At 36.3% G+C, this 14366-nt stretch overlaps 1 protein-coding gene across 5 annotated transcripts in view; it reads left to right on the top strand.

Moving 5' to 3' along the window:
• MAST2 (microtubule associated serine/threonine kinase 2) overlaps window positions 1-13504 on the top strand; it is a 175652-nt gene extending 162148 nt beyond the window's left edge. For all 5 annotated transcript variants that reach the window (XM_070941371.1, XM_070941372.1, XM_070941370.1 and 2 more), the window contains 4 exons: window positions 3626-3748; window positions 6609-6745; window positions 7259-7446; window positions 8268-13504. In XM_070941371.1, the coding sequence (XP_070797472.1) occupies window positions 3626-3748; window positions 6609-6745; window positions 7259-7446; window positions 8268-10357 (2538 nt within the window). In that variant the 3' untranslated portion in view covers window positions 10358-13504. The remainder of the gene's footprint in view (window positions 1-3625; window positions 3749-6608; window positions 6746-7258; window positions 7447-8267) is intronic.
• The last annotated feature ends 862 nt before the right edge of the window (window positions 13505-14366 follow it).

Here is a 14366-nt window from a genome sequence, read left to right as displayed (position 1 = left end):
ATTCCACAACAAACCTTCTTCTTCTCCTCCTTTCTTTCCCTTCCCTCCCTCCTCTTCTCTCCTACTTTCTCCTTCCTCCTCTCCTACCTCATCCTACTTCCTTTTCCTTTCCCCCACTTCTCTCTTCTTTTCCCCCTTCTCACCTTCTCTCCTACTCCTGTCCCCTTCCCTTCCTCCTCTCCTTTCTTCCATTCCTCTCCCTCCATCTCCTCTTCCTACCCTCTCTCCTTTCTAACTTCTTTGCTGTGGAATATTCTCCTCCTTTAGTATCTGAGCAACTCCTGTATTCTAATCGTAGATACTTTCTTTCAGTTTCTTTTCAGATTTATTCTATCTATCTGCATTATCATCCTAATTGTACATTTATTCTTATAATCTTCTAATTATCACAACTTAATATTATCATTTCATTTATTATTACATTTCCCCCACATTTACTTTTCTATTAAAACATTTATCTATTCAACACTTTTATCCCAACCCAACCTTTGTCCCTCCCTCCCAACCGTCGACTTCCCAGGGCAAAAACAGGGCACTACATTTAACAAGCATAAGCTAAAATATACTAACTAACTACAGAGTTCAAAATATCCTCACGCTCTTTAACTCCTCTTTTACAAATTCATCAACCTCCCTTTTATATCTTCCTAAATATAAAGACCTTTTTTGGATGTATAATCCAATAATTTTACAATATTACCAACATTAAAAATCATAGATAAGTTTCATTTTCCCAGCCTCAAACACCATTCCTTTTCAGCATTACTCCCTAATAAAATTCTAAATTTAATATTTATCCTCTTTAATCCTTCATAAAATTGAACATTTTCAAACCTTAGACATTTTCTCTCATATACCTTTTAAGATACTATAATCTTATATTAAACATTTTAAAAATCTCTTAATACATCAAAAAAACATTCTTAAGTTATTTCACAATTAAATTTCAAAACCTGCAGGAAGATAGCCTTCAAATTTTCAATTAACCATTTTAATATTTCCATAACTTTTAAAAAGCAATCATTTTTATATCCAAAACTAATTGTAAGAAAACACTTCCTTTATATCATTGTCTTAGAATAATTAGAATAACCTTTAAAAATACCAGTTAATTAAAATTTTGAATTTATTACTAAAATCCTCCCCCCAAAAAGAATTAATCTTCTATTCTTCCCTTCTTTCTATATTTTTTCCAATCCTTCTTCTTCAATAATTCTTTCAGCATTGCTCCTCCCCCTAATCTTCTCTTCGAAAATTTTTGAATTTTGATGTGAGGTTGATGTATCTTGAAAACTCGCTCTCTTCTTAAAATCATTTTCTCTGGTTTAAGACCCCCATTTCGATTCCTCCTGCTTGTATAATCAATCATTTCATTCCTTTATCTGTAAAGCCAAGAATTGTTGCCATAAAGTTTGTCAACTTGCAATAAAGAGTCTACTTGTTGGTTTTCTTTTAATTGAGTGGAAGCGTCTGTTTCAACCTCCATTTCCAGCCTGACAGCGTTTTTGTCCTCCGGAATCAAAATCCTGTTTAATTTCGTCCTGTTTCTCAGCCAGCAAATCATTACAATTCTCCAAGCTACCTTTTTGAAAAATTCTTTCAATTGTTTCCAAAAGAGCAGAATTAAAAGAGTCTAATAATTCTTGAAAAGCCTTTACGGTCACAACTTGAGAATTTGCTGATTCACCAAACAGTGACTCTCCAGCCCAGATGTCAGCCATGTTTCAGTCTTCACTTTATATTTATCCAGCTATCAAGTCGACAAATCCAACTATTTTCCACACAGTATGAAGATATAAATTAATTGAGGTCAATACCAAGTTCTTTTCCATGCCGCTTCCACTTTAAATCTTTTTCTTAGGGTGTAATCCAGTAGCTGTATCAATGTTACAAGCGTTAACAAGCGTTAACAAGCACTTTCACTAGTAACTTACGCCCTTAGGTGTCATTTTCTGCATTTTTAAACGGAGTTAAAGTATTACTTGCATTTTTTTTCCTTTTTTCTCCTGCTTTGCTCTGCCAGCACTCCAAGCCCAAATTTAAAATTGTGTTGCTGGAATGGTTGCGGCTTCTAGCTCCGCTTTAGTGGAGTCGTCCCAAGGTCCGGAACAGATTGACAGGCTTCTAGGGAACTCTCACCCTTCTCGCCCCAAGATTTCTCCTAGGGCGCTTGGGGGGCTCTACCTCTGCCTGTCCGCTCTTCTCTCTCCCCTTTGCCCTCTAAGATTACAGATATTTACTCTTTATCCCATATTCCATCTATAAACAAATCCATAAAGCACCATCTTCTCAGTCCTGGTGTCAGCAGAAAGTCCACAAAGGGTTAGTCAACGTAATAATATATCTTGATCAAATAAACCAACTTTATATTCCTTCCTTTTACTTCTAACAGTCATAATCTTCAGTGCATTCAAATATTCTCACAAAATTTGATTTCTATTTGTCAATCTCTTAGTTTATCATTTGTATTTCCCTTTTAAATTTTAAAACTTCAGCCAGTTCTAAATTCACATTCAATACCATCTCTATCTTTCTAGATTAAAAAAATGTACTACTTCTGTCATTTCTTTAATAACATTTTTTGGACAAAGTATGTAAAGACTTTGTAGAGGCAGACATCATTACTGACATTGCTGATATTGTGGCTACTAATTTTTAACTCCATTCTTCAAAAGTCTCCTTCAGTATTTTCAATGTTATAATGTTTTGCAATATTTTATTAGCTTGTAAATCTTTCCCACACCAAAAACTTTACCCCCTCTAATGTCCTATGTTTGAAATCATGAAATTGCTTCTCTTTCATGTGTCTTGTAAAAACCCAAACAGAATCTATTTCCTATGGGAAAATGTATCAATATTTCAATTTTATCTGGCCCCTTAGTACATTTACCATTTCTACCAAAATATTTAGATTTTTGCTGCTTATTTCATATTCTTCAAATTCTTAAGTTTATGATTTAAATTTTCTTTCATTCAGGATTAAAGTAGACTCACATGGCATTTTTAAACTTGACATTCTCAAGTAGCTTAGAGAAGGTCTCTAGTAGCTTAGAAGTAATTAATGAACAATTTCTGAAAATTATTAGAAAGTGAGGTTTATTTAGTGTCTATTAAAAGCCTCTGCTGTGGTTGCAAGCAAGATGGCTAATTCCATTGTCTCCTGGTGCTCAAACCCACAAAAAAAATTGCTGTCCTGCTGTCTTCTTACAAGGAGTAGCTATCTAGAGCACCTGTGGATGATCTCCTACCTTCTCCTTATCCAAAAAGGTTTCAAAGAATCAATCCAGTCACTGGTTCCTTGATCTTTGCCACAGTTGTCAGTTCCACTTTTGCAGAGCTGTGTTCAGGTCGTCATATTATACCTGGAAGTCAAAAATATCTTATTTGTCATTGTTATATTTAATTGTTTATCCATTTTGATTCTGAAATTTCTGTACTACTACCACTAGAGAATACTTGAACATTGATAGGATAGATGTCACTAACAGCAGCATACGATTTGTAAGTGAAATGCCCTAAGTATAATCAGAAGCATAGTTGTTTATGCATGGAATTGGAATGTGTTCTAATATGAACAGGTTATTAATATATTGCTATTATTTCACTTTGTTCTCTACCATTGCAGCATGTAGAAGAAGGTGGCCCAGCAAGTGAGGCTGGTCTCAGAGAAGGAGACTTGATAACTCATGTGAATGGAGAGCCTGTACATGGATTGGTTCATACAGAAGTGGTAGAGTTGATCCTGAAGGTAAAGATTGAAAATTGATGCCTGCCGTACAACAGGAGTGATGTCCGTCAGCTCAAATATTTAGTAAAAAAAATGTTTCCAGTAACTTCAAACTATTTAAAATGGTTTTTTCCATAGGAGGATCAGGTTGCACAGAATACTTTTTTAAAATCTCATGTTGCAGTTGCAGACTACTGATGTTTTCGTGACCTCCAGATAGATTAGCGCAGAGGTGTCAAACTTGATTTCATTGAGGGTAGCATCAGGGTTGTGTTTGACCTGGGAGGGACATGGCCAGGGTGGGTGTTCCCAGCTCAACATCACTCATGTTTGTGGTACCTGTGGTACTTCGAGCACTCTGCCAGCGAAAACAGGGTCCTGAGATCCATTTTCAGATGTGATGGCCTCCTGCAACCCTCTGCCAGCGAAAACTGAGGTCAGGAGGGCTGCAGGTGGCCCTGCCGAGCTCCATTTTTGCTGGCAGAGGCACCGCAGGCCAGTCCTTTGCTGTTTCCAGGGCGGCCCCGCGGGCCAGATCTAAGCACCCCATGGGCCGGATCCGGCCTGCGGGCCTTGAGTTTGACACCCCTGGATTAGTGTAATGCATTTGCTCTTTGAAGAAGATTTAGAAATTGCAATAAAAAAACAGCTGCTAGATTGCTAACTGAAATTTGATGATATATTATCCAAGGCTTGATGAGGGGACCACCTCTTAGCATTTCTACATATTTAATGATCCAAAGCCATGAAAAGCCTTTTCTTCCTGAAAAGTGCTGGGAGCTAGTACAGCTCATCACACCTCATCATAATAATAATTGTATATATGACTGTATATACAGTGAGTTTTTTAAATGGATCTCTGAGTACCTCTACTTTCTTCTTCATAAGGATATTCTGATTATGAAATGCTGCCAGTCGTCCTTGGACCTAACAAGGAAGTGTTTTCAGTGCCAGGCAACGACTTAATTTTCCAAGACCTTTTAAATCTGGGTTTTCAGGTGGCAGCCCCAACCAATTTTGTCTGTACCCTGAAGCTAAGCAGGATCAGTGCTGATAATTACTTGCATAGAAGACCAAACCACCAAGAAATGCCAGACTTGGCTTCAGATTAGTCTGAAAAATTGGAAACAAAGGGCCCTGAGAAAATGTCAATGGCTGGTTAATTCATATTTTTATCAAGAAAATTTAGAAAGCTGGAGTTACTAGGAGACAAGCGTGACTTGAGGGCATCTTTAACTCATTTAGAGGTATTTAGGTATTTTCAAGATGTTACTGATTGAATTTAATTATTTTCTTGTATGGGATTACAAGTGTTGCGAGCCACACTTACGTTTTATTTAAGTAGAAGGATAAAAGTATTGCTAAACAAGTAGGCTATTTAAGAGAGAGCCAGTTTGGTATAGGAGTTAAAGCATCAGGCTAGAAATTGGGAGACTGTAAGTTCTAGTCCCACCTTAGACACAAAGCCAACAGAGTGACCTTGAACCAGTCATTTTCTCTTAGGCTTAAAAAGGAGGCAATGGCAAACAACTTCTAAATCTTAGGAAGAAAATGGAAGGACTGGCCTAGACAGACACTAGAAGTTAATGATTCAGAGGCAAAAAAAAATCTGTATGTGGTATACAATGTAATAGTACAAGTAGTAGTATGTTAATTATAGTCAAGATATCCCATAGAAAACTAATCAATATAAATATTGAAGATTTCATTACACGATATAACTGGGGGTGGGTGTGGAATGGAACTGAAACCATAAATATCCCCACCCACCTAATTAAATAATTGCAACTTTCGTTTATCACTGTCAACATTTGGCTTTTGCATAATTTTTCATAAGTAGATCTATCCAGTATCATTTTAATTATAAGATGGATTTGATTCTGATGAGCCCTGTATAAAAATTTCAAACCATTGGAACATAACCCACTGATTCTACCTAATCACTATTGCAATAAAATCCTTTGCAGTAGATATTTTCTGAAATCTATGTTCAGCACATATGATGTTAAGATTCTAGTCTTAATAAAAATTATCCAATGTTAAATATTGTTTGATTATTTTAGGTTATTACTGTGTAATGTATTTATGTGCAGTTATTGTTTGCTTTATTTGAAATTACAAAAGTCCTTCAAGGGAGTATTCCCAATTCAGAATTATTATGTCATCCTAGTCCTCAAATAACATCCTTTTTCGGGAAAATCTTTATTCATTTACAAATAATAGCCAATTAATAGCAGTTTAGAATATTTTCTGGAATATATCCTATTGAATAATGCCCATTGATAAGTAAACACACAATTTCTTCATGGATTATATTGTAATATGTCTGTTCATTTAATAAACAGAACACCTGCAAAGGAATTGCTTTGAGGCAGGTGCATTTTAGCTAGTTGCCTTGTCTAGATACTTGCTTTGGAAGTAATCGAAACAGGTATTTTGAATCTTAATCTATGATAGTTTGTGATTCTTCAATTCTTTAGAAGAAGAAAGAAATCCAAAGATGAAAACAGGAGGCTGTATTAGAGTTAGGCATGCTGCTTGATAGAATTTCTAATGTGATGCTTCTGGTGATACTCGACTATCTTCTGTGCACTATACAAAGTTTACATTGGATTAATAGCATTTTACATTCACAATCTCTTCAGATGTCATTCAACTAGAAAAACGATTGTTTAATCCGTGAGAAAAGTCTGATTCAAGAAATCCCTCTAGTAGCATTTTCTAAAGACAAACTATATTTTGAAAGGAAGAGACCAGATCAAAAGAATTTAAGTCATTCAGTTACAAACTGGTGCATGCCCTTGCTTTCATGTCTGATTGTACCAAATCATATAAAGAAATGCATTTTAAAAATTAGTATATGTGGTTTTCTTTCTACCAGAGTGGAAATAAAGTGTCCATATCCACGACACCATTTGAGAACACATCAATCAAATTGGGACCAGCTCGGAAGGCCAGTTATAAATCGAAAATGGCTAGAAGGAACAAGAAAAACAAAACAAAAGAGGGGCAGGAAAGGTTTGTAAAATTGAAGTCATTTATGATAATAATTGTCAGTATGGATAAATAAATGTTATTTTTATGTTACAAAAGTTACATATATCAAGAATGGATTATATCCAGAATTCTTTGAACTGTAATTGAATGTTAGCTTGCTTTAATTTTCTACTCAGTTTCTTATTATTTCTTATATTTTATTAAAAATAACTCTTATTTATAACTTGATATAAATAATGAACTAATGACCCCTTATGGATTGCATTTGGTTTCTATGGAGATTCTCAGTTATCCAGGTCATGGTTGTCCCAAAGGTGCTTTTTCAAGAGGCAAATGGACTTTCTGTTTTTTTCTTTGAAGACGTTTCACTTCTCATCTAAGAAGCTTCTTCAGCTGAAGAAGCTTTTTGGATGAGAAGCGAAACGTCTTCAAAGAAGAAGCCAAAAAGTCTAGTTGCCACTTGAAAAAGCACCTTTGGGATCTCATTTGGTTGCTTCTCTTGCTAGTGATTATCTGTATTTTTTATTTTTCCAGTAAGAAGAAGAGCTCATTATTCAGGAAGATTACCAAGCAGGCCTCCCTGCTTCACACAAGTAGAAGTTTATCTTCCCTCAACCGTTCTCTGTCATCTGGGGAAAGCGTTCCTGGTTCACCTACACACAATCTCTCTCCTCGTTCTCCAACACAGGGTTACAGATCTACCCCTGAACCTGCACATTTAGGTAAAAAAGGAATAGAAGGCAGAAGACTTGAATCAAATACTTTCAACTAAATATGTTTTCTAAAACTGGAGGGTAAACGGAGAATAAACTATCCAAATTTTCATTTCTGAACAAGAAATGATAGCTGCAAGCCAATTGACAGTTTGTGGTGGGATCTTTAAGATCCCAGGAAAACAGCCCAAACAACTAATGAGGCTGGTTGCCAAGTGCAAGAAGGGTACTCAAAGGAATTCATTAGTGTGGGAGTAATATATTAAGCTCTTAATATTTAAGAAGCATAAAATGTTAGATATCATAAAATACTATTTTAGGGTGATTTTTGCAGATTGTACTTTTAATTGCTATGTTGTCTTTTACTTTTTTAAATACCCTATTCACTTTTTAATATAGATACTATCAATATAACTTCCCCAGTATGAGAGTGAGTGGATGCATTAACAGTTAAAATTACAATATGTATATGAATAAACAATTCTACAATAAGCTTCCTGGAAGAAAAGGTACTTTGGGGTACCTTTTGTACCCCAAAGGTTAGGAAATAGTGTAGAGTTTATAACCAACATAAATAAGCAGAACTAGAATATGCAGCTGCTAATGAGTGTATTTCTCAAAAAGTATATTTAATATGAGAAAAAAGAAAGACCTCCAAAAGACAATCAAGATATACTGTAAAATAAATACTATAAAATAATATTGAAGTGCAGTGCATTGTTAAAGTATGGTTGATTGCACTTTATTATTTTGATTTGCATTAGTCTTCATTTTTCTAAATTCAGCCTCACAATGCTTGTGATTTACCATTCTCTTCTTGATGTTCACAGTTGGTGGAAACTCTTCTCAGAGCAGTTCGCCTGGTTCCAGTGTTCCCAATTCTCCAGCTAGTTCAGGGCATATCAGGCCCAGTTCATTACATGGACTAGCCCCAAAACTTCAACGACAGTATCGATCTCCAAGACGTAAATCAGCTGGAAACATTCCTCTTTCACCACTAGCTCATACACCTTCACCCACTCCACAATCCACATCCCCTCAGCGTTCCCCTTCCCCTTTGCCAGGGCATTCAGTTGGCAGTTCAAGCATCATGCAATCTTTCCCTGTAAAGTTACATTCCTCCCCTCCTTTGGCCCGGCAGATTTCACGGCCGAAGAGTGCTGAACCACCAAGATCACCACTGTTGAAAAGAGTCCAGTCAGCTGAGAAACTGACCTCTTCCCTATCTTCCTCAGAAAAAAAGCTGCCCTCTTCACGTAAGCATAGCTTGGATATTTCCCATTCTGAATTCAAAAAGGACATGCTTCAGAGAGATCCGGGTCTCCAAAGTTGGCAGGAGTCAATAAATGAAACATCTGGAGGTAAAGTTGGGCCAGCAGAAAAAGGGACACTCCAAAAGCCTTCTTCCCGAAAACTGGGGGCCATTCGACAAGATAGGGTAGAAAGAAGAGAATCTCTACAGAAGCAGGAGGCCATTACAGAAGTAGATTCTTCTGAAGATGAAACTGATGAAGGGTCAGAAGATAGTCAAGATGGGAAAAGATTGGACAGGCCATCCATTAGAGAACATCAATTTTGTAATCCTTTCATTGAGGATATGAAGCCTTGTTCCAGATTAGAAAGCAAAGATAGCATGGAAGATGATGCTTTTCTTCCGGAAGAACCAAAAATGGGCAATGTGCAGAGAGAGGTAAATCAGCCACAACAAAAAGATGTGGAAAGGGCATTGGTGACTGGCATAAATGAGTCCCAGTCTGAAATTTGTGCAATAGCTTCCTCTACAGGAAAACCTGAGGACTTTGAACCAATACAGTTAATATCAAAATGCAAGACAGCAACAGAATCAATACAAGATAAGAATGTTGTTGTTCAACAGGGCACCTGTTTTAAAGATTCTGAAGATCCTAAGGAAATACAGATTATCCAAAAAAGTACAGATGGTCCAGAGCAGACAAAGTGCCTCCCATTAAGATTCCGACAGTTTGGTCAAGGTGACTGTTCAGAAATAGCAGGTGGCAAAAATAATACAAAGGAATCCGCTTCTGAAGAAGCCACCTATCTGTTGTTTCATGACAAAATGCCTTTGTTAGCACTTTCTTCTTCTTGCACAACTAACACAAGCTCTCTTCCATTAGTAAGCCAAATAGACTGCAAAGATGCATCTCAGAATTGGGAGTATCAACCTATGAAGGAGAATGCTAGTATTGAGAATCTGACAAACTTTGGCAAAGCTTTTGAACAAATGTCTCCTAAAGTCGAAGAACAAGTTTTGTCTTCTGTAGTGGGAATTTCAAAACACAAAAGTCACCCAAGTGATAAAAACATAAGTTGTCCTACAGGCAGTACAACATTTATGCTTGATGCCTCAATTGAAAGTGGAAAAACGGTTTGTCCCGCTCATTTGACAAGTGCAAGGAGTACTTTAAGTGCAGTGGGATTGAACATCTCCAGCTCAAGAAAAGTAGAAAAAGATAGAAAAGATAAAAGTCTGTTCAAACAAGGCTCAAAGGAGACACTATTGGAAGATCTGAATCCAGAATCAACCAAAACGTTCAATATAGGTGGCCTCGTTAAAATTTGTGATTCTCACATTACATCAGAAAGTCCGCTTTCTTGGGAGTCAGAATGTCGGATAGTACCAAAAAAGTCACAGCCTGGTATGTCTGATGCTTCTGAAATTTTGGAAGAGAGATGGCAACTACCTCTACTTGAAGTTCAAGCAGATGGAAATTGGAACATGAGGATTTCTTCTGGACCAGATGATAGTTTGAGTTCAAAAAAGGAGACTGCTCTGGTGCCAGGAAAAATCAGTGAGGCTGGAGGTCAGTCCCAAACAAAAGACTTCCTGCGATCAAAAGCTGATGCTGTGAAAAAGAATATAGCAGCATCTCCATTCAGAAACAAAGACAACATTAGTTGAACTCAAATATAAATCAAGAAACCTATACATCTATTTTTTGTAGATTTGTGTTTCATATTCTCGCCTTTTTCCATTGCAATTCTATTTTTGTACACCGCGTTTGCCATTCGATCCCTCTTTACAGGGTATCTTTAAAGCAAAATCACCCCTCCTTTTCCTTTTAATTTGGAGCATCCCGTGCATTATCTTTTGAGTGTTCCCCCCTCCCCCCCAAAATGTCAGTTTGTTTTGTTTACCATATAAGGCTGCTTGCTCGACAAGGATACATTTTGACACTAGCTCCAAGTGTTTGTCCTTATTTCCAGATTTTAATTTCATTATATTGATAGGGATGAATAAATACAATTTATGGATTCTTTTACAATTTTTAATGCCACTGCACACCTTTTTTCTTACGTAGTTGTTATCTCCCACAACTATCTGTGGAGGAAGCTTTGTTAGCTAATGCAGTGGATTGGTATCCTTTTTTTAAAGGGGCTCGCCTGAGCAATCTGTCAAAATAAATTTTGAGTTTTGGTTCTTATCTGTTTTTTTCGTTGCCTTAAAAATAGTATGACACTCCATCATTGGGGAATTTTTAATGCTAGTTGCCTTACCAATATTACCTTGCTCAGAGCAAGCAAATATTTAAAAAGAGGTACAAGGTACTTCCGTTACTGTAGCTCTAAGTGTATTAGCAGCTCCCCTAGTTTTAGCAGCTCCCTAGCACAGACACTGCTGGAGACGGTGAACATCTGAGACCATCCCACCTTAACCTGTGGCTTGTGGTGGTAGCAGAAGGAGTTAACACCCAGCAGGAAAGTTCTGATTGGATGGGAACAACTGATAGGAAGGTACTGTCAGGGAAGGGCTGAGATGAACCACTAAAAGCAAAGTATAGCCCTTATAGCTTCAGTGAGTAACTATTCAGGAAAAATCTCCAGTATCATGCAAATGAACTATATTTTAGTTGCTTAATTTATTTACATTTCCAAAATGCCTATGCTTTCTTAGAATCCTTTTGATACTTTTTGAGAGTGCAACATTGTTTGGTGCTTTAAAAAAAAAATAAAAAAAATAAAGACAGCTAAAACTAGAACACTGCACTGATACTATATACTCAGTAAAGCAATAGAACATTTCAAGATTATTACTCATTATCATTTAAAGGCAAAAGTAGATATTTCAACCTTTCCCCTGCAAAATACCTGTGAATTTAACTCATAGTCTCTTGTAACAGAATATATCTGTATGTGTGAACAGACAAAATTATTACTTTTATAGTCTGAAAGATACATATGCTGAAGTAATCACATGGTGTATGAAATAATTCTCAAGGGCAAACCTTGTAGTTCATTATAAGATAGCTTCATTGTTCTGCTATGTTGCAGATATCAACTCTCTTCCTGCACCATTTCTTCTTTTCCAAATCAGTATTTACTTTTTAACTGGAAACATTTTACTCTTTAAACTCATCATCACATTTCAGGTATCTTGTATCCTCCCCCCTTTTCCTGCAATATTTAGTACCTAATTTTTTATCCTCGATTTCAGTTTTGGACCAACTTATTTTTGAGCTGGTATTGTTTTAACATTAACCACTCTTAAGTGCGTGATGTGTGCTTGAATGCGTGTAAAAGAAGAAACGCCCTCTGTATGCGGCAGTGCTATAAAAATCCATTGACTTTTTCATATATTAACTTGAAGCTTCTGAATTTCTCCAATAATATTACTCATAATAATCTCATGAGATATGATTGTCTGCTCTATCCTGCCTCTTATGCATATAACCTTATGCACTGTCCTTCAAGTCTATTTTTTTAAATCATCCTTTGTGTTTTACAATCCTGTCACTTTGCTGCACTGCTCTCCAATAGACAAGTATATTTAGGAAAAAGGGATTGTTGCTAATATGAGCTGATGACTTAGCCACTTAGAACTTGAATAATGTAAACAAACAAAACTACAATTTAACACTATATTAATTTGAGGCCTGGATCATATAATGTACGTTGTAGTATTAGTATACACAAAAACAGCCAAAGGATTTGCATCTCTGTTTAGCCTATATAGGCTAGCACATGTATGTATTATCACTTAGGTATTACCTTTTTGATATGCCTTTTTTACTATAACCAGGAAACCTCTTAAAGGCTGCAGAAGTCTTTTTCTTTCACCACTACTTTCCAGCTATGGCTCTATATTAATAACAGAGATAAAAAGAAAGGATGTTCCATTTAGGCCCCATAGCATAAAGGAAGAGAGAGAGGGGGTGTGGGCAATTGTGACAATCACAATGCCACAAAGGATAAAATTCAACATCTTAACAGCACTTGGAAGAATCAAGCCTACAGCTCCTGTGGCATGTAATGGATGAATAGAAACTATTGAGGAAAAAAGATTCTATTTGTGATCCAGTTAAACCATTTGGTGATGACCTGGTTAGCCAAATTTCCATGTTTTATTAATATGATTTTAATAATCCTACTTTAGGCATAGGATATATGAAATAACCATCTTAATACACTGTTTGTCCGGTTCCTGTTTGTTTGGATATCTAAAGATAACTTTTTTTCCTCAGCCAACCTTAAAAGTTTTCATATGCAGCTGATGTATTTGATAATAGTTCACAGAATCCAAGATTACCAGATTGATATTTAGTGTAAATATTAGACTTTTAGCCTTGCTAAAAACCACTTCTGGGGAAGGATGCCTAAGGTTTTGTGGTAATGGTTATGCTACAAGAACGCACACCATACAACAGGGTACGAGGAATGACTTGTGAGTTTTTTTCCTCATTAGCACTGAATTAAGATGTGATTTGGAATTTTTTTGTTTGTTATTTCCTGTGGGGGGAAGATACAGTCTTTCCCCAGTTCTGTCTTATGGACATGAAGGATAATGCCGTACTTCTAGTAGATGATTTTACAGCTCTGTGTGTGTTTACACTTGTGTGTTGATTTTGGTTGTTTTGGAGGATGTGAACTCAGTTCCATGCTGAGTTGTGTTTTCAAGCTTGAAATCTGACAAGCAGAGGGTGATGTGGAATAGAACTGTTTTAGAAACTTGAATAATTGCCACATAATATAGGTGCAATAATTTTTATCCATGTTGTACCTGCATGTTGATGTTCAAATATTCTGAAATACACTTCATTTTTTACATAAACTCGTGTTTATCTCTTGACTGAATTACCTTTCTTCAAGTATTTTCCTGTAAAATATTGCAATAACATAAGCATCACTATCTTGTGACCACTTTGACACAATTGATATTCACAGGCCAAGATTTTATCAACTAGTAAGTTACCACAATATGTATGCCAGTTGTGTTTAGGTGTCTCAGATTGCTTTGGCCTTAATATGCAGTCATTCATGCTAAATTTTATTTATGATTTAGAGGTAACATTTCTAAGGACAACTGCTTCTGTCAACGGTTGCCAAATGCAAAAACTTTTTGCCTCTTTTTTCCACAACATTGTGAAGCAGATACCTTATTCTTTAAATATTCTTAACTTAATTAATTATTCTCTTTGTCAATTCTTTATCATATTTTTGGTGTTGCTGCTTTGCACATTCCATACTCCCAATTGCACAACTCATGATGAGATGAGAGAGAGCAGCTGATCACAAAGGAAAGGCAACCATTAAATGGCAGCTAAAACAAGAAAGAATCACACTCATTGTATGTTGTCATTTGGTGGTTTGTCTAGACTTGTGCACCCATCTCTGGCAACTTATGCTAAGCTATTTTGACACATCTTTAGTTTATTGATGCCAAAGTGATGCTAGCCCATGAAATGGGCCGGTTAATCACAAGATTCTGGAAATAAAGATAGTAATATTGCTTGGATCAGCTACAGCATTTCAAACAATATCTGACCATTGGAAAGCCCCACTAAACGCAATGAATACAAGTGATAGGATGAAATAACAGCGACAGCAGGAACATGAGAAAAGTGCAACCCATTTTTCACTTTGACATCAGTTGCTTTTCTGCTGTGATGACTGGGATCACAGCCACAGTTTCT

Source organism: Pituophis catenifer, unplaced genomic scaffold, assembly GCF_029215685.1.
Source record: "Pituophis catenifer annectens isolate HBS135680 unplaced genomic scaffold, rPitCat1.0.hap2 SCAF_3, whole genome shotgun sequence".
Taxonomy (NCBI): domain Eukaryota; kingdom Metazoa; phylum Chordata; class Lepidosauria; order Squamata; family Colubridae; genus Pituophis; species Pituophis catenifer.
This window is presented reverse-complemented; position numbering and strand designations above follow the sequence as displayed.